Genomic DNA, 18,730 nt, shown 5'->3' with positions numbered 1-18,730 from the left:
CTTTTGTTGATGCCTTAGTTTGGACACTTTTATGGCCTTAGAACTGTAAATTTGTAGCTTAATAAGTCCCCTTTATGAAAGACAATCCGTTTCTGGTATTTTGTGTAATGGCAGCCTTGGCAAACCAGAACAGAGACCTTGAATCATACTATAAACCAATTAGAAGTAAAAGACATATATAGAATGCTCTTCCCAATATCAACAAAATACGTATTCTTCTCAATGCACACGGAACATTATTCAGGATAGACTAATATTAGGACACAAGACACTTTTGATAAATTTTCAAAGATTGGAATTATACAAAGTATATTCTCTGACCAAAATGGAATGAAGGTAGAAATCAATAACAGAAGAAAAACAGAAAGATTTAAGAATATGTAGAAATTCAACAGCACACTCTTCAACTAATGGGTCAAAGAAGAAATCTTGAGTAAAATTAGAAAATATTAAGAGATGAATAAAATGGAAAATACAGCATACCAAATCTTATGGGATTCAGAAAGGCACTACTCAGGGGGGAAATTTATAGCATTAAATGCTTGATCTTAAAAAGAAGAAAGATCACAATATCAATAACCTAACTTCACACCTGGAATAACTAGAAGAGAAAATTAAACCCAATGTTAGCAGAAGGAGGAAATATAAATATTAGAGCTAAGTGAAATAGAAAATAGAAGAAAGATCGAGAATATCAAGAAAACCAAATTTGATTCTTTGAAAAATCAGTAAAATTGAGAAGACAGTATCCAGACTGACAAAAAAAAAGGACATGATGCAACTAACTAAAATCAGAAAAGAATATGGGGACATTATTACATCATTACAGAAATAAAAAGAATTGTGAGAGAATACCATGAACAATTGTATGCCACAAAATTAGATAACATAGATTAAATGGAGAAATTCCTAGGAAACACAGAGTTTACCAAATGACTCAAGAATAAATAGGAAACCTGAAGAGACCTAAAAGAAGAAAAGAGATTGAATCAGTAATTTGAATCCTCTCTATAAGAGAAAGTCCTAAGACCAGATGGCTTCACTGCTGAATTCTGCCGAATATTTAAAGGAGAATTAACACAAATCCTTCTCAAACTCTTCCCAAAAAAATGAAGAGGAGGGAAACTTCCTAACTAGGCCAGAATTATTCTGATACCAACCCCAGATAAAGAAAGCACACACAAAAAAGAAAAATACAGAATAATAATCCCTCATGAACTTAAATGCAAAAATCCTCAACATGATAACCAACAAACCAAATCAAACAATATAATAAAAAGATTATATACTATGACCAGAGATTTATTCCATGAATGCAACAGTGGTTAAAGATACAAAAGTCAATGGAATGAACCACTTTAATGGAACGAAGACAAAGCAAAACAAAATGAAACAAAAAACGCATGATCATCTCAATGCTGAAAAGGCGTTTGACAAAATTCAACATCCTTTCATGATAAAACACTCAGAAAACTGGGAAGAGATGAGAACTTTTTCAACATGATAAAGAACATTTCTGAAAAACCTGCAGCTAACTTGCTGATGATTCCTTCATCATAATCAATGGTGAAGGAATGAAAGCTTTTCCCTGTGATCAGAACTAAGACAAGGATGCCTGCTGTGATCACTATTTTTCAATATTATACTGGAAACTAGCCAGAGCAATTAGGTAAGATGATGAAATAATGAGCATCCAAACAGAAAAGGAAGAAATAAAACAATCTCTAAAAGACAATCTGTATACTCAAATGACATATATCTACACATAGAAAATTTCAAAGAATATACAAGAAAGCTACTAGAGCTAATAAATCAATTCATCAAAGTTGCTGGGTTCAAAATAAACACACAAAACATCAGTTGTGGTTCTATATACCATAATGAACAACCTGTAAAGGCAGTTGTTCTGGTTAGCTAATGCTGCCATTATGCAAAATACCAGAAATGGATTGCCTTTTATAAAAGGGGGTTTATTTGGCTACACAGTTGTAGTCTTAAGGCCATAAAGTGCCCAAGGTAACGAATCAACAATCAGGTACCTTTACTGGAAGATGGCCAGTGGCATCTGGAAAACCTCTGTTAGCTGGGAAGGCACGTGGCTGGCATCTGCTCTGGAGTTCTGGTTTCAAAAGGGCTTTCTCCCAGGACATTCCTGTCTAGGCTGCTGCTCCTCAAAAATGTCACTCTTAGGTGCTCTTGGGGAGTTTGTCCTCTCTTAGCTTCTCCGGAGCAAAGTCTACTTTCAAAGGCTGTCTCCAAAATGTCTCTGTAAGTTGTAACTCCTCTCTCAGCTCCCGTGCATTCTTCAAAGTGTCCCTCTTGGCTGTAGCAAGCTCGCTCCTTCTGTCTGAACTTATATAGTGCTCTAGTAAACTAATCAAGGCCCAGGCTAAATGGGTGGGGCCACACCTCCATGGAAATTATCCAGTCAGAATTATCACCCGCAGTTGAGTGGGTTGCATCTCCGTGGAAAAACTCAAAGATGTGCAATCTAATCAACACTAATATGTCTGCCCACACAGGATTGCATCAAAGATAATGGCATTTGGGGGGCATAATACATTCGAACTGGCACAGTAGTTAAGGAGACAAGTCCATTTACGGTAACATCTAAAAGAATTAAATACTTAGGAATAAATTAAACCAAGGCGGTGAAAAAATAGGACATGGAAAATTGCAAAACATTGCTGAAAGAAAATTAAGAAGACCTAAACAAATGGAAAGACATCCATTGTTCGTGGATTGGAATATTTAATATCATTAAAATGTAAATAGTATCCAAAGTGATCTACACATTCATGGTAATCCCTATCAAAATCAAAACAAACTTTTCTGCAGAAATAGAAAATCCAAATATCACATTCATATGGAAGGGTAAGGGACCTTGAATAGACAAAATCATCTTCAGAAAGAACAGAGTTGGAGGATTCACACTTCCCAATTTCATAATGCATTAAAAAGCTAAAATAATCGAAACAGTGTGGTGCTGGCATAAGGAAAGATATATAGACCAATTGAATAAGATTGAGAGTCTGGAGACAAATGCATGTGTTTGTGGTCAGGTGCTTTTTGACACAGGTGCCAGTCCACTCAGCGGGTAAAGATAGTCTTCAGTAAACGGTGCTGGGACAAGTGGGTATCCACATGCAAGTGAATGACTGTGGATCCCTACCTCTCACCTATTAAAAAAACTCAAAATGGATCAGTGACCTAAATATAAGAGCTAAAACCATAATACTCTTACAAGAAAACATAGGGGGAAATCTTCAGGACCTTATTTTAGGCAATTGATTCTTAGATATGACAACAAAAGCATCAGTATCTGAAGAAAAATATATAAACTGGATTTCCAAAATTAAAAACTCTTGAACACCAAAGGACAGTATCAAAAAGTGAAGAGATAACCTATAGTATAGGAGAAAATATCTGGAAATCATATATCTGATAAGGATTTAATATATAAAGTGGTCATGCAACTCAACAAAAATCAAACAACCCTATTAAAAAATGGGAAAGGACTTGACTAGGAATTTCTTCAAAGAAGTTATAGAAATGACCAACAAGCACATGCTAAACATCACTAGCCATTAAGGAAACGGAAATCAAAACTACAATAGGATACCGTTTCACATAGGGCAGCTAAAAATGGAAAATAATAATTGTTGGCGAGGATGTGGAAAAATTGGAACCATTGTGTATTGGTGGGAATGGAAAATGGTGCAACAGCTGTGGAAAACAGTTTGGGTGTTCATCAAGAAGTAAAACTAATATAAAACAGCAATTCTCCTCCTCTAGACCCCAAAGAATTGAAAAAAGGGACTTAAATAGATACTTGTCAATGTTCATAGCAGCATTATTCATGTAAGTTGAAATGTGGAAACAGCCAGGATATTCATCTACAAATGAATGGATAAACAGAATGTGATATATACATACACTGGCATTTTATTCAGCCATAAAAAGGAATGAGGTTCTGATACATGCTACAATATGGATGAACCTAGAAAACATTATGCTATGTGAAATATAACAGACACAAAAAAGACAAAAATGGTATGATTCCATTTATATAAAGTATCTAAAAAATAATAATAGGCAAATTCATAAAGATACCATGAGATGTTGATAAGGTGAGGATGGGGAGTTAATGCTCAGCAGATTCTGTTGGTGATGGAAATGGACATTGGTGAAATTAATACAATGATGTCGATGTACTTAATGTCACTGAATTTAATACTTCAAAATGGGTAAGATGGTTTCATAATATGTATATTTCCTACTGTAAAAGATAAAAAGGGGGGGTAGTGAAAAATAAACATGTTTTTAAAATGTATAACCATGAGAAATTAGCAATGACTATTATAAACAAAGAGCTTCTGGGTCTCATAAAATGTTTTATGCTTTGTTTCTACACCAAAAACCTCCACCTAATTTTTCTGGGAGAGCTTGGGGAAAGTCTCAGAGAGGGGACCAGAATGACAACAAAAGAAGGTAGGAAAATTATGACCCTAAAAGCCAGAAGATTTGTGGCAAAGTTTCTGGCCAAGTGTTGTTTGTGGGCAATGTTTACTATGCAGGATATCTAATGCAATCGCAATTTCTCAGAAACGATTCAGGTTAGAGGATCTCCCCTTCCCAAGAAAAGGTATTTTAGAATATAAAGTCACATATCAATTGATCTTGGGTCATTTATATTCACTGAATTCGTAGACAGCTCTAGGTACTTACAGAGCAAAATATCTCAATGCTGTATTGCTGGTATTAACATGCATTTGTTTTACTGCACTTGAGATGAAGTACTACAGCGTGCATCTTCTGAAGTTCCATATAATCATAAATTTGATGAAACAACAAGGTCAGCAGCCAAATCAACTACAAAAAACATCATAAAACCAAGTAAGTATGTGTTTTTACTTACAAGTACACATACTTCTGTAGGACTATTTTTTGTAGCTAATGTTTTTTCCCATAGTTTTACCAATCTATAAACTTCTGGGGAAAAAAAACAAACACAAATACAAAAGAAAGAAATGTTCAACATCCTTTGCCTAGCCCTCCATTGACTATGGAAGTCTATGGCCTAAGCTGAATATCCCTGTGTTTTGGGGTGATCCTTGAAGTGCATATGTGGAACAGGTTCTCATGCTCTGGTCGATGCTTAGAGAACCGGATCCAACTTTGCAAGTTCCTGGTAACAAGTCCTGGCTAATGTAATGATGATCACTCAGCAGCACTTGCAGGTTCCGTGTGCATGTGAGCTCCAGTAACTGACAGGGCTCGGGAAAGCCCAGCCTTCCCACATCCCTCCTGATCACCCACCCTGCAGGCATTAGCCTGTTTAATTGTATTTGCATGGGGGAGCAAAGCAGACCCTGGCTTTTCTGCTGGTGCTCAAACACCAAAACTGAGAGAAATAAATTGGGCACCTCTGGAGAAATGTGAGACCCAACATGCCCAAAATGACAAAGAAAAGCTTTAAGGTGGTGTGGTAGAAGCTGTATGTACCCCAGAGAAATACTTTCTTAAATCTAATCCACTCCTGTGGGTGTAAACCCATTGGAATTAGGATATTTTGATGAGGCTACTTCATTTAAGCTTTGACCCACCTCATTCAAGATGGAACTTAATCGTATTACTGGAGCCCTTTATAAAAGGAATGAATAGAAAGCAAGGGATGGGGGAGTGGGAGAAGAGGGAAAGAAAATGGGACAGAGCCATGGAAGCCAGAAACTGAGAGCAATGGAAACCAGAAGAGAAGGGAGAGAGCAGCAGACACTGTCATGTGCTTTGCCATGAGGCGGAGGAACCAAGGATTGCGGGCAGCCAGTTTTCGGGAAGAAAACATTGCCTTGATAATGCCTCAGTGTTCATTTTCTTGGCCTTGAACTGTAACTAATAAATTCCCCTTGTTTAAGCCAACCCATTTCATGGTATCTGTGTTAAGCAGCCTGGGAGACTAAAACAGGTGGATATATATAATTAGAAAGAAAACTGGAAAAGGACAATTAGCAATCAGGACAATAACTAATAACCAGTTATTAGTTATTAACTAGTTAATACCTAATTTGTGCCATGTTAAAAAAAGATGATCAGTAAACAGGCTTTATAACCAACCATAATTGCCATTGTATTTTATAAACAGCAACATTAAGTAAAAATTGATATTTTGCTGCATTGTCTGAATGGTGATCTAGTTTGTCTGGGATGCTACAACAAATCCTACAAAGTGGTTGGCTTCGACAACAGGAATTTATTGTCTTACAGCTTTCGAGGGTATAAGTCTAAACTCAAGGAATTGATGGCCGTGCTTTCTCCTGGGTCTTGGCTTCTGGTGGTGGCTTGCTGGCAGTCATTCTCAAGTTACTCATGACAGCCTGTCTCCTTTGTTCTTCTTCGGCTTCCATTCCACCTCCAAATTTCCTTTCATTCCAACTCCACTCATATTGGATTAAGGCCCACCCTGATTCTACTGACCTCTTGTTAAGAGGGTCTTCAAAGATCCTTATTTGAATGAGTTCACACCGACAGCACCTGGTATTAAAACTTGATTGTGTCTTGTGGGGATGTGATTTAATCTCCAACATTGCCTTTGTCTTTACTAATGTTTTATCATGCTCACTGGGTGATACAAGATGAACAGTCCATTTTTAGCACACTGCGTGCATGATTAAGCCAACCAGTTATTAGGTGTCACTAATCCTAATGATGCTTCAGGGTCTTAGTAACAGAAAACTGTGAATCTTGATCACTGGCCATTCACTACCAAGGCCTCCTACCAGTTTCCCTGTACAGTGTGTAGCTGTCCTGAGCACAGATCCCTCAGTAGCTCTGAAGATTGTCAGTAAACCATGTGAAAATCAGCTCTGACACTGGTGTTGTGTTGGAACTTCACATCCTTGCAGACACTTCTTGAGTGCTCTGTGGCACTCAGCATAGGACGGGGCTGGGGCCCTGCCAACTTGCTCATTGGGGATGAGTTCCTCCTCCCTGGTCAGTTTGGCCACTCACTTGGAGGCTAGAATAAAGGCCTGGTCTTGACCTCGCCCTGAGACATCATGACCCTCAAAATATACTCAGATATCCATGGGTTGCTACAGTCACTTACAACAGTTAATTCTTACCCATGATGAATAGATGGGAGTTACAGCATCAGTGTGGAAATTAGTACATCAGTCTTGAAATTAGATCCTATGACGGGTTGTTGATCAGGTCCATTAGCTTTTGCACTTTCATTCTCATCAATAAATGGCAAAAATCAGAAATTCCTTTTCCTTAAAAGCAGGTCAAGTAGAGACAGACCCAGGTCCTCTGAGACCTCTCTTGAGTATAGACCCACAGTGTGGATGAATGCATAGTATGCATCAGGATTTTTCCAGCTTCTGCAAAACAAGAGAGCCAGTTATGTTCAAACTGGTCAAAGCAACTCTTTGTTGGCATCATTCCTTAGGAAGAAACAAGTTTTGCCTTAAAACTGAAATGTGCATCATATTCCTTTCTCTGTCAAAATGGAAGAGTGAGCCTAATCATCCTTGAAACCACCTTCATTTACGGCACTTCAAAATAGATAACTGTGAACAATAAGGGTAGGGCACTTTTCAGTGTACACATCTTCCTGACAAATTTTATCTTCCCTCACCCTTATGCTCAGCCATTCTGTGAGTTGACATCCTTCCCACAGTCCCCAGCAGAGAGAACAAAGTCCTTTACTGCCCAGGATCACAGGAATCTCAGACGGGTGGAACTCCATGTCCTGTGCTCTCCCTCCAGGGCAGCCTGTTGCACCATGCTGCTCTCAGAACACCATGCAAGGTAGTATATATTTATAGAGGAATACATGCAGTCAGGATTTAAGCACAGCTCAGGGTTGTCTCCCTTAGGTTACCCCCAGCAAAACGTCATGGAATATACTGAATTGGCCTCAAATTTAAAGACCCAGGAGAACGGTTTTACTAATTTATTAGGTAAGTAACCTCCTCACATGAAACATTTATACTGTATTTGAAAAGAATTGCATGTTTTTTAATGTTTTCTCCCAGGTAACCTGCTCCCGTGCTTTGAAGAGATAGAAAGGGCTTTGCCTTGAGGCTAGAACCAGTTCCTTTCAATTTCATACACTTAAGAAATTAAAACATGTAATGTAAAACTTGGAAAGGTTCTCGATTCTCAGAGAGTGGTATATGTACCAGAAGTGTGAGCTTTGCCTGGGAGCTTATTGAAACTTAGAATATAAGACCCCTCAACAAGCTGAGTTACATCTGCCGCCTACATGATGCCCAGGAGATTTCTGCACAAGTTAGAGACAGCCAGGCTCTGAGGCTCAGACAACCTTTTCTTGGTCTCAGCCCTAAAGGAGCTTGAGATACCCTGGGGAGATTACCACTAACAGGCTCCCAGGTGTGGCCCTCAGTAACAGGTTCCGTGATTTGTGGGGAGGCCTTTGCATCACAAGTTTTTAAAGCCCTCCATGTTATTCGAGGGGGTCTCACTGCTCTAGTCTGTGTTTCTGTTTCACATTTGAGATCTAAGTCCACAGAAGTCCTCTTTAGCAGAGAGGTGAGCCTGAGAAGAAAGGCCCAGACCCTCAGCTGTGTGCTCAAGGAAGGGTCCAATTACCAGTGAAATCTCTCCTGCCTGGTGCCTGTGCTGTGGGGTCAGGTGTGGAGACTGAGGATCAACTTTGCCCCAAGAAAGGGCTGTGAGGAATTCTGAGCCCTGATGCTTCTCTGGATCAGGAGCTGTTGGGACCCCAGAGTGATGCCTGCCAATTCCTGCTTGAAAAAGGGGACATCTCTACACGTGATGTGGGCCCTTTCCCAGGAGCCGCCTCCTCTCAGGAATTCTGGGTTTGCTCCTCTTACGTGTGTGCTCTAAAAAGGCTTTGGAAAATCTGCTTGAATGACTGATTGATTGATAGTTGACTCTGATAGAATGATGAATTGATCTCGATAATTCTTGCAGTCCCACTCTCTATGCTTTCGGTAATTGCTGTGTAGGAATCAGAAAACTTTTTCTCATCCTTGTAGGAGATCTGAATCTCTCTGAATAGAGCTCCATAGTAGAAGCAATGTGAGTCCCTTTTAATATGTCTTATCAGATTTGGTTTTGGGGAGGCTCGCATCACACATTGACTTACCAAGCTGCACAGCACAATCGGCCTTATGGTGTCAAGTGACCAACACAGTGCTATGTTCTGTTTTAGCAGCATTTGAGGTGAACACATTCATCAAGAAAGGGACTGATGATAATAACTCCTCATTTTACTGGTGAATCCGATAGTTAATTTTTTGTGAAATATGTTGCTAACAAAACTACCCTTTCCATCTTGTGTGAAGACCACCTACCAGACTACCAACATCTTCTGAAAAAAGATTCAGAAGAAATGAAAAATCAATGTAACTTGTGTTGCTATTTTTTTGTGGCTGATAAAGAAGCTTAGAAGGGGAAGAAAAACTGCTCTCGCATTGTGAGAGGTAAAAACCTGAAAGCTTTACAAGGGAATCAGAGAGAATTGTGGTAAGATGGAAGAAGAGCAAATTCCAAGAATCATTTCTCCACCAAAATAACTATGGATCTGGGAGGAATTTGCCTGCATCACTATTCTGAAACTCTGGAATCCAGTGGAACTCTTGCACCATCCAGGGAACACTGGGTAATGAAGCTTGCAGATTTCAGTAAATATGGAAGACCTTTACCTTCCATATAGATGCTGCCATTCCCCACCCCCAAGATTTAAGCAGACAACTGTGGGGACTTCAGTCCTTCTTTCAAGTGTGACCAGCTTGTGCCTGGGTAGACAATAAGGGCCTTGCCCTCCAAAAACGAGGGGTGTGTCGTCTGATGGCTGATCACTGCTTTTGATTGCCAAGGGGCCAGGCCAGAGATCGGCCATTGTTTCATGCCCCAAAGCTGATGCCTCAGGCAATGGAAGAGACTTAAAGAAACTGTAACTGTTTCTTACGTCTTTAAGCCTATTCTGTTCCTGAGCAAAAATAGTTTGTAAAAGTCACAAATTAACAGCTGTAAACTTCAACTAGAAAAAACTCAGAAATGGCTGATGAAATCTTGAATTAGATTTCAAGACTTGCCACAATATCGTATGCTGGATATACTGTTCTCAACCAAAAATAAGAAGATTTACAAAGAAACAAGAAGGTATGACCCATTTACAGAATAAAAAGTGTTTGAATGACTCCCAGGGAGGAATGTAGACCTGGCACCGTGGGACGGAGAACATCTTCTTGACCAAAAGGGGGATGTGAAAGGAAATGAAATAAGCTTCAGTGGCAGAGAGATTCCAAAAGGAGCCGAGAGGTCACTCTGGTGGGCACTCTTATGCACACTTTAGACAACCCTTTTTAGGTTCTAAAGAATTGGGGTAGCTGGTGGTGGATACCTGAAACTATCAAACTACAACCCAGAACCCATGAATCTCGAAGACAGTTGTATAAAAATGTAGCTTATGAGGGGTGACAATGGGATTGGGAAAGCCATAAGGACCAAACACCACTTTGTCTAGTTTATGGATGGATGTGTAGAAAAGTAGGGGAGGGAAACAGACAGACAAAGGTACCCAGTGTTCTTTTTTACTTCAATTGCTCTTTTTCACTCTAATTATTATTCTTGTTATTTTTGTGTGTGTGCTAATGAAGGTGTCAGGGATTGATTTAGGTGATGAATGTACAACTATGTAATGGTACTGTAAACAATCGAAAGTACAATTTGTTTTGTATGACTGCGTGGTATGTGAATATATCTCAATAAAATGATGATTTAAAAAAAAAAAAAAAGTGTTTGATAGAAACCATCCATGGGAAATTCTTTAATGGAGCTATTTTGCAAAGATATTAAATGAACTGTCTTAAACATGTTCAGTGTTCTAAAGGAAACCATAGACAAAGAAGTAAAGGAAATTTGGTAAACTTTTTCTGAACAGAAATGAAGAGAGAAATTCTAAGGGGAAACTAAACAAATTCTGGAACTGAAAAGTACAAACATTGAAACTAAAACCTAACTTGAGGGGTTCTACAGCCAGTTTGAGAATGCAGCAGATGATTGGTGAACTTGAAAATAAGACACTTGAAATTATCCAGACTGAGGAAAAAAATGAAGAAAAATGAACACGGTCTGTTGGACATCATTAACTGTATACACATATGCATCACAGGAGTCCCTGAAGGGCAAGAGAGAGAAATAAAGGGAAAGAAAATATATTTGAACAAATAGTAACTGAAAATTTCTTAAGTCTGATGGAAGTGAATGTACACATCCAAGAAGCTAATTGATGTCATGTACAATACACTCAAGACAGTACACCTTGACATACTGATATTCAGACTGTCAAAGCCCAAAGACAAGTAGAGAATTTTAGAAGAAAGAAAGAAAGAATAAATCATCAGGTACAAGTGATCTACAATAAGAGTAATAGTTTTTCATCAGAAACCATAAAGACCATATGGCAGGGGATGCAATAAAATCCTGTAAGAAAAATCTGTCAACTAAGAATTCTGTATCTGGCAAAATTATCCTTCAAGAATGAAGGAGAGAGTGAGACATTTCCAGATAAACAAAAGTTGTACAAGTTATTAACAGAAGACCTGCCATAGAAGATATGCTAAAGGGAGTCCTTCAGGCTGAAATAAAAGGATGCTAGACAGCAACTTGATGCCATACAAAGAAATAAAGATATAGATGAAAGTAACTACGTAGGTAAATATAAATTCCTGCATTATTATAATTTTGGTTTGTAACTGCATTTTCTCCTATATGGTTTAAAGGCAAATGTGTAACATAATAAAATCTATGTTAATGGAGCACAATGTATAAAGATGTATTTTGAGATAATACTTTACAAAGGAGTAGTGGAATAGATGAATACAAGTGGATGTCTTGTACAATACAGAAATTAAGTTGGTAATATTCAGACATGTTATTTAAAAGTTACTTGTAGTCCCGAATTTCAAACTATTGGAAAAAAACATACAAATATAGAGAAAAGGAAAGAAGAAGGGAATCAAAATGGTACACTACAAAATCAACTGAATTGTAAAAAGGCGGTAATGGAGTTATTGGACTCAGGACTAGATGTGGTGACCTGGCTCCTAGGATGGGATGAGGAAGAAAACAAAAGAAAACCAAGCTCAATGGCATGAATAGTTTTTTGTAGTTAAAAGCCTTTTCCCACAGTAAACTGTGTTCCAGATGGCTTCACTGGTAAATCCTACCAAACATTTAAGGAAGAAATGATAACAAATCTATACGAACTTTCTAGAAAATTGAAGAGGAGGGAATACTTCCAAACTCATTCCATGAGACCAGCATTACCCTGATGATAAAAACAAAGACATTATAAGTAAAGAAAATTCAAGATCAGTATCTCTCATGAATATGGGTGCAAACATTCTAAACAAAATTTTAGCAGATTGAGTCTAACATTGTATAAAAAGAATACTATATCGTGACCAATTGTGGTTTCTCCTAGGAATGCAGTTTGTTGAATAGTTAAAAATCCATCAGTGTAATTCTTCCTAACAAATTGAAAATGAAAACCATATGAATATCTCAATAGATGCTGAAAAAGAGTTAAGAAAATCAATATCCACTCGTCTTAAAAACTCGTGGTGATCTGGAAATAGAAGGGAACTCCCTCAACTTGATAAATGGCACCTTTAAAAAACCTGTAGCTAACATCATTCTAATGATGAGAGACTGAATGCTTTCCCCCAGGATCAAGAATAAGACAGGAATGTACACTCATCAGTTCTAGTCAGGATTGTTCTGGAGTTCTAACCAGGGAAATCAGGCAAAAAAAGAGAAAGAAGACATCCAGACTGGAATGGAGAAGTAAAACAGTCTTTATTCACAGATTACATGATGGTCTATGTGGAAAATCTGATGGAATTTACCAAAAAGAAACTAATAGAATTAATATCTGAGTTTTGAAAGGTTGTTGTATAGAAGATCAATATACAGAAATCTATTGTATTTTTATGCCACCAATAAACACTCACAAATTAAAATCTTAAACGTATTATGATAATAAAAATGAACACATATTAAATACTTAGGAATAAATATGACAAAAGATATGGAAGGCCAGGATACTGAAAACCACAAAACATTGCTGTGAGAAATTAGAGAAGACCTCAATAAATGGAGGGATCTATCCTGTTCATGGGTTGGGAAGAGTCACTATTTTAACTGGTCAGTTCTCCCTCAAGTATTCTACAGATTCTCTGCAATTCTGTGGAAGCCAAATGCGACCACCACCTCTCCCCGTGCCCCACAAGGAAACCCTGTACTCAGGACTGGAAGTGTTGGCCTGACTCCTAGGGTGGGATGAGCACTGTGGGCTGACTCCCTTCTAGGGGCATGTGGACGTAAAGCACACCCCACATCAGTTACAGGTCTGCCTGTGCCTGCCTTCTCCTTTTGCCCCGAACATGTATAAACCTTCTAGCTGTGTTGCTGGCTTTGAAGATGGAGTGAGGAGCCACAAGCCAAGAATCGGAGTTGGCCTCCAAAACCTGACAAAGGCAGGAAACAGATTCTGCCCTAGGGTCTTCAGAAAGGAACCCAGCCTGCTGATACTTTAATTTTATGCCAGGGAGATCTGTTTTGGACCTTTGGAGCACAAGTATAAGGTAATAAATTTGTGTTTAAGCCACTAAAGAAAATGGGCAAAGGACTGAAGAGACATCTCTTTGAAAACACATGAAAAGATGCTCAACATCATCAGCCATTAGGGAAATGCAAGTCAGACCCACAATGAGATACCATGTCAAATCCACTAGATGGGTAGTTTTAAGGAAATGGAGAATAACAAATTTGGGAGTGGATGTGGAGCAATTGGAACCTTCATCCTTGTAAGTGAGGATGTAAAGTGATGCAGCTGTTCAGGAAAACAATTTGAAGGTTCCTCGGAAACTTGATTATAGAACATCCATGTGACGTGGCCTCCAACTTCTGCATATGTACTGGAAAGATTTGAAGTAATGGACTCAGACAGATCCTGGTACATCGGTGCTCAAGCTGCCTTTTCCCAGTGGTCAAAGGTGGCAACAACCCAAGTGTCCATCAGTGAAGTGGGCAAGCAAAATGCAGTATACACACACAAAGGGGTATTATTCCACCATAAAAAGATGAACCTTGAGAACACTATGCTAAGTGAAGTATACTGCTCACAAGGGGATGAAGATGGTGTGATTCTACGTGTATGAGGTGTGTGGAATGGCAGTTCACAAGGTCAGAAAGCAGAATAGTGCTCACCATGAGATGGTGATGAGGTGGGGATGGGGTGTATTTCCGAAACGGATACAGAGTTTCTTTTCAATATGATGAAAATATTCAGGAAATCGAGGTTGGTAGAAGTTAACACAACCTGTCAATGTAGTTAATTGTGGTACTGGAATTGTGCACTTCAAAATGTTAAATGTATAAATGGTTAAATATACATGTTAATGTATATTTACTACAATAAAAATGTAAAACGAAGGGAACGAGAAGTTAATGTTTGTATTAAATGTGACCATGAAAAATTAGCAATGGTTTTAACAAACAAAAAACTTGATAAAATCTGTTAGGCTTCTTTTCTACTCCCAAAACCTCCACCTAATTTTTCTGGGATAACTTGGGGAAAGTCTCAGAGATGGGGCCAGAATGATAAGAAAAGAAGGTAGGAAAATTATGACCCTAAACACTATGAGATTTGTGGAAAGTTCTCTGGCCAGGTGTCATCAGTGGGCAATGTTTCCTGCAGGACATCCAGGGCAATCACAGTTTCCCAGAAACGATTCAGATTGGTGGAGCTCCCCCTCCCGAGATTAGGTATTTTAGAACATAAAGTCACATATACATTCATTTTGTGTCATTTATTCAGTGTGTTCATAGTTGCCTCTAGGTACTTACAGAGCAAAATATCTCAATGCTATACTGCTGGTATTAACATGCCTTTGTTTTACTTCACTTGAGATGAAATACTACAGCGTGCATCCTCTAAAGATCCATATAATCCTAAATTTGATGAAGCAACAAGTTCAGCAGCCAAATCAACTACAAAGAACATTATGAAACCAAGCAAATATATGTTTTTATTTACAATTACACGTATTTCTAAAGGCCTATTTATTGTACCTAATATATTACACCATACTTTTACCAATCTATAAATGTCTAGGGAAAAAAACAAGTAGAAGTACAAAAGAAAAACCATTCACCTTCTTCTGCCTAGCCCTCCATTGACTATGAAAGTCTATGACCTAAAGTAAATATCCCTGTATTTTGGGTGATCCCTGAAGTGCATATGTAAGACAGGTTTTCATGTTCTGGTTGATGTTTATAGATGAGATCCAACTTTGCAAGCTCCTGGTAACACAAGCCCTGGCTAATGCAATTGCTATCACTCAGATACACTATCCAGTTCAGTGTGTATGTGAGCCCCAGTAACTGACAGTGCTTGGGAAAACCAGCCTTCCCATGTCCCTCCCCGTCACCCCATCCTGCAGGCATTAGCCTCTTTAATTCTATTTGCAGTAGAGAGGAAAGCAGACTCCTGCTCTTCTGCTGGTGCTTAAACACCCAAACTGAGAAAAATAAGTCAGGCATCTCTGGAGAAAAGTGAGCCCCTACAAGTCCAAAATGACAAAGAAAAGCTTTTAGGTGGTGTGGTAGAAGCTGTGTGTACCCAAGAGAAATACTTTCTTAAATCTAATCCACTCCTGTGGGTGTAAACCCATTGGAATTAGGATCTTTTGATGAAGCTACTTCATTTAAGCTTTGACCCACCTCATTCAAGATGGAACTTAATCCTATTACTGGAGCCCTTTATAAAACAAATGAAGAGAGGGAGAAAGAGAGAGGGAGAGGGAGAGAGAAAGGAGAGAGAGAGTACAAGAGAGCGCCGTGGAAGCACGAAGCTGAAAACAGTGGGACCCAGAAGAGAAGGGGGAGAACAGCAGACACTGCCATGTGCATCGCCATGTGGCAGGGGAGCCAAGGAGTGTGGGCAGCCAGTTTTTGGGAAGAAAGCATTGCCTTGATAATGACTTGATTTGTTCCTTTTCTTGGCCTCCAACTGTAACTAATAAATGCCTGTTGTTTAAGCCAACCCAGTTAATGGTATCTGCATTAAGCGGCCTAGGACACTAAAATATCTGAATTAGGAAGAAATTTGAAAAAGGATAATTAGTTATTGGGACAATAATAACTAGTTATTAGTTATTAACTTGTTAATGACTAGTTAATAAGTAGTTGGTTAATAACTAGTTAACAACTGGTTGTTAGTTAATAACTAATTTGTGCCATGTTAAAATAAAAGGTGATGAGTAAACAATTTATAAGCAACCACCATTGCCCTTGTATTTTATAAACAGCAAGATTAAGATAAACTGCATTGTTTTGATGGTGGTCTGGTTTGTCAGGGATGCTACAAGAAATCCCACAAAGCGGTTGGCTTCAACAGCAGGAATTTATTGTCTTAGGGCTGTGGAGGGTATTTGTCTAAAATCAAAGTAACAGACGGCCGTGCTTTCTCCTGGGACTTTGTGTTCTGGTGGTGACTTGCTGGCAGCCACTCTTGGGCTCTGGCTCGTGACAATCTATGGTTTTTGTTCTCCTCCTGTGGCTTTCCCTTCCACCTCCAAATTTCCTTTTGTTCCAACTCCACTCATAATGGATTAAGGCCCACCCTGATTCTATTTGGTGTCTTGTCAGAAAGGTCTTCAAAGATCCTTATTCCAAATGAGTTCTCACCGACAGCACCCAGTATTAAAACTTGACCGTGTCTTGTGGGGATGTGATTTAACCCCCAACAATGCCTATGTCTTTAGTAATGTTTTATCATGCTCACTGGGTGACACAGGATGGCCAGTCCATTTTTAGCACACTGTGTGCATGATTACGTGTATGCCTACCTAATGATTCACCAGCATCTTGGTAACAGAAAACTGTGCATTTTGGTCATTGGCCATTCATCACCAAGGCCTCCTACCAGTTTCCCTGTACAGGATATAGCTGTTCTGAGCACACATCCCTCAATTGCTCATGTTAAAATCAGCTCTGACACTGGTGTTGTGTTGGAACTTCACATACTTGCAGACACTTCTGAGTGCTCTGTGGCACTCAGCATAGGACGGGGCTGGGGCCCTGCCAACTGGCTTATTGGGGTGAGTTCCTCCTTCCTGGTCAGTTTGGCCACTCACTTGGAGGCTAGAATAAAGGTCTGGTCTTGACCTCGCCCTGAGGCATCATGACCCTGAAAATATACTCAAATATCCATAGGTTACTACAATCAGCACAGTTAATTCTTATCCATGATGAAGAAATGTGAGTTATAGCATCAGTGTGGAAATTAGTACATTAGTCTTGAAATTAGATCGTATGACAGTTTGTTGACCAGGTTCATCACCTTTGCACTTTCATTTTCATTAATAAATGACAAGATCATAAATTACTTTATTAAAAAGCAGGTCAAGTAGAGACAGACCCAGGTCCTCTGAGACCTCTCTTAGATACACGGTGTGGATGAGTACAGAGTATGCAATAGGGTTTTTCAAGAAAAACAAGAAAGCCACTTATATCTAAACTGGTCAAAGTCACCCCATGTTGGCATCATTCCTTAAGAAGGAACAAGTTTTGCCTTAAACAAATCTGAAATGTTGTCATATTCCTTGCTCTGTCAAAATGGAGGAGTGAGCCTAACTGTTGAAAACAGCTCCTTCTACTGCACTTCAAAATGGATAATAACTGTGACTAATAAGGGTAGGGCACTTTTCAGTGTACACATCTTCCTGACAAATTTTATCTTCCCTCACCCTTATGCTTAGCCATTCTGTGAGTTGACATCCTTCCCACAGTCTGTAGCAGAGAGAACAAAGTCCTATAGCCTTTACTGCCCGGGATCACAGGGAGCTCAGGCTGCGGAGGAACTCCATGTCCTGTGCCCTTCCCAGGGCAGGGCTGTTACACCTGCTTCACTCAAACACCAGGCAAAATGGTATATATTTGTAGAGCAATACATGAGTCAAGTGAAAGATTTAATCACAGCTCGGGGTTATCTCCCTTAGGTCACCCCCAGCAAAATGCTGTGAAATATACTGAATTTGCCTCAAATTTAAAGACCCAGCGGACCAACTTTTCTAAAATATTAGGTAAGTAACCTCCTCACAAGAAATATTTATGCTGTATTTGAAAACAATTCCATGATTTTTAATGTTTTCTCCCAGATAACCTGCCCCCATTGCTTTGAGGGGAGGGAAAGGGCTTTGCCTTGAGGCTATAACCAGTTCGTCTCAAATTCAAACTCTTGAGAAAGTAAAACATGGAAGGTAAAACTTGGAAGAGAGTGGTGTATATACCAGGAGTGTGGGCCTTGCCTGGGAGCTTATTGAAACTCAGAATATCAGACCCCTCAACGAGCTGAGTCACATCTGCCGCCAACATGACTCCCAGGAGATTTCTGCACAAGTTAGAGACAGCCAGGCTCTGAGGCTCAGGCAACGTTTTCCTGGGCTGAGCCCTAAAGGAGTATGAGATTTCCCTGGGGACACTGCCACAAAAATCTATTGTGTTTTTATATAAGGCAATAAACACTCAGAAATTGAAATTTAAAAATATTATAATATGAACACATATTAAATACTTAGGGTAAATATGACGAAAGATGGGCATTACCGGTATACTGAAGACCACAAAACATTGCTGTGAGAAATTAGAGAAGACCTCAATAAATGGAGGG

General features: G+C 39.1%; 1 protein-coding gene across 1 annotated transcript in view; it reads left to right on the top strand.

Moving 5' to 3' along the window:
• The window catches only part of LOC119512148, a 237,717-nt gene that overhangs the window by 193,238 nt on the left and 25,749 nt on the right, over window positions 1-18,730 (top strand). The window contains exons 24-26 of the mRNA XM_037806639.1: window positions 4,792-4,896; window positions 7,827-7,961; window positions 18,060-18,143. Of these exons, the coding sequence (XP_037662567.1) occupies window positions 4,792-4,896; window positions 7,827-7,961; window positions 18,060-18,143 (324 nt within the window). The remainder of the gene's footprint in view (window positions 1-4,791; window positions 4,897-7,826; window positions 7,962-18,059; window positions 18,144-18,730) is intronic.

Source organism: Choloepus didactylus, chromosome 17, assembly GCF_015220235.1.
Source record: "Choloepus didactylus isolate mChoDid1 chromosome 17, mChoDid1.pri, whole genome shotgun sequence".
NCBI lineage: Eukaryota > Metazoa > Chordata > Mammalia > Pilosa > Megalonychidae > Choloepus > Choloepus didactylus.
The sequence above is the reverse complement of the archived record's forward strand: the minus strand, read 5'-3'. Positions and strand labels throughout refer to the sequence as shown.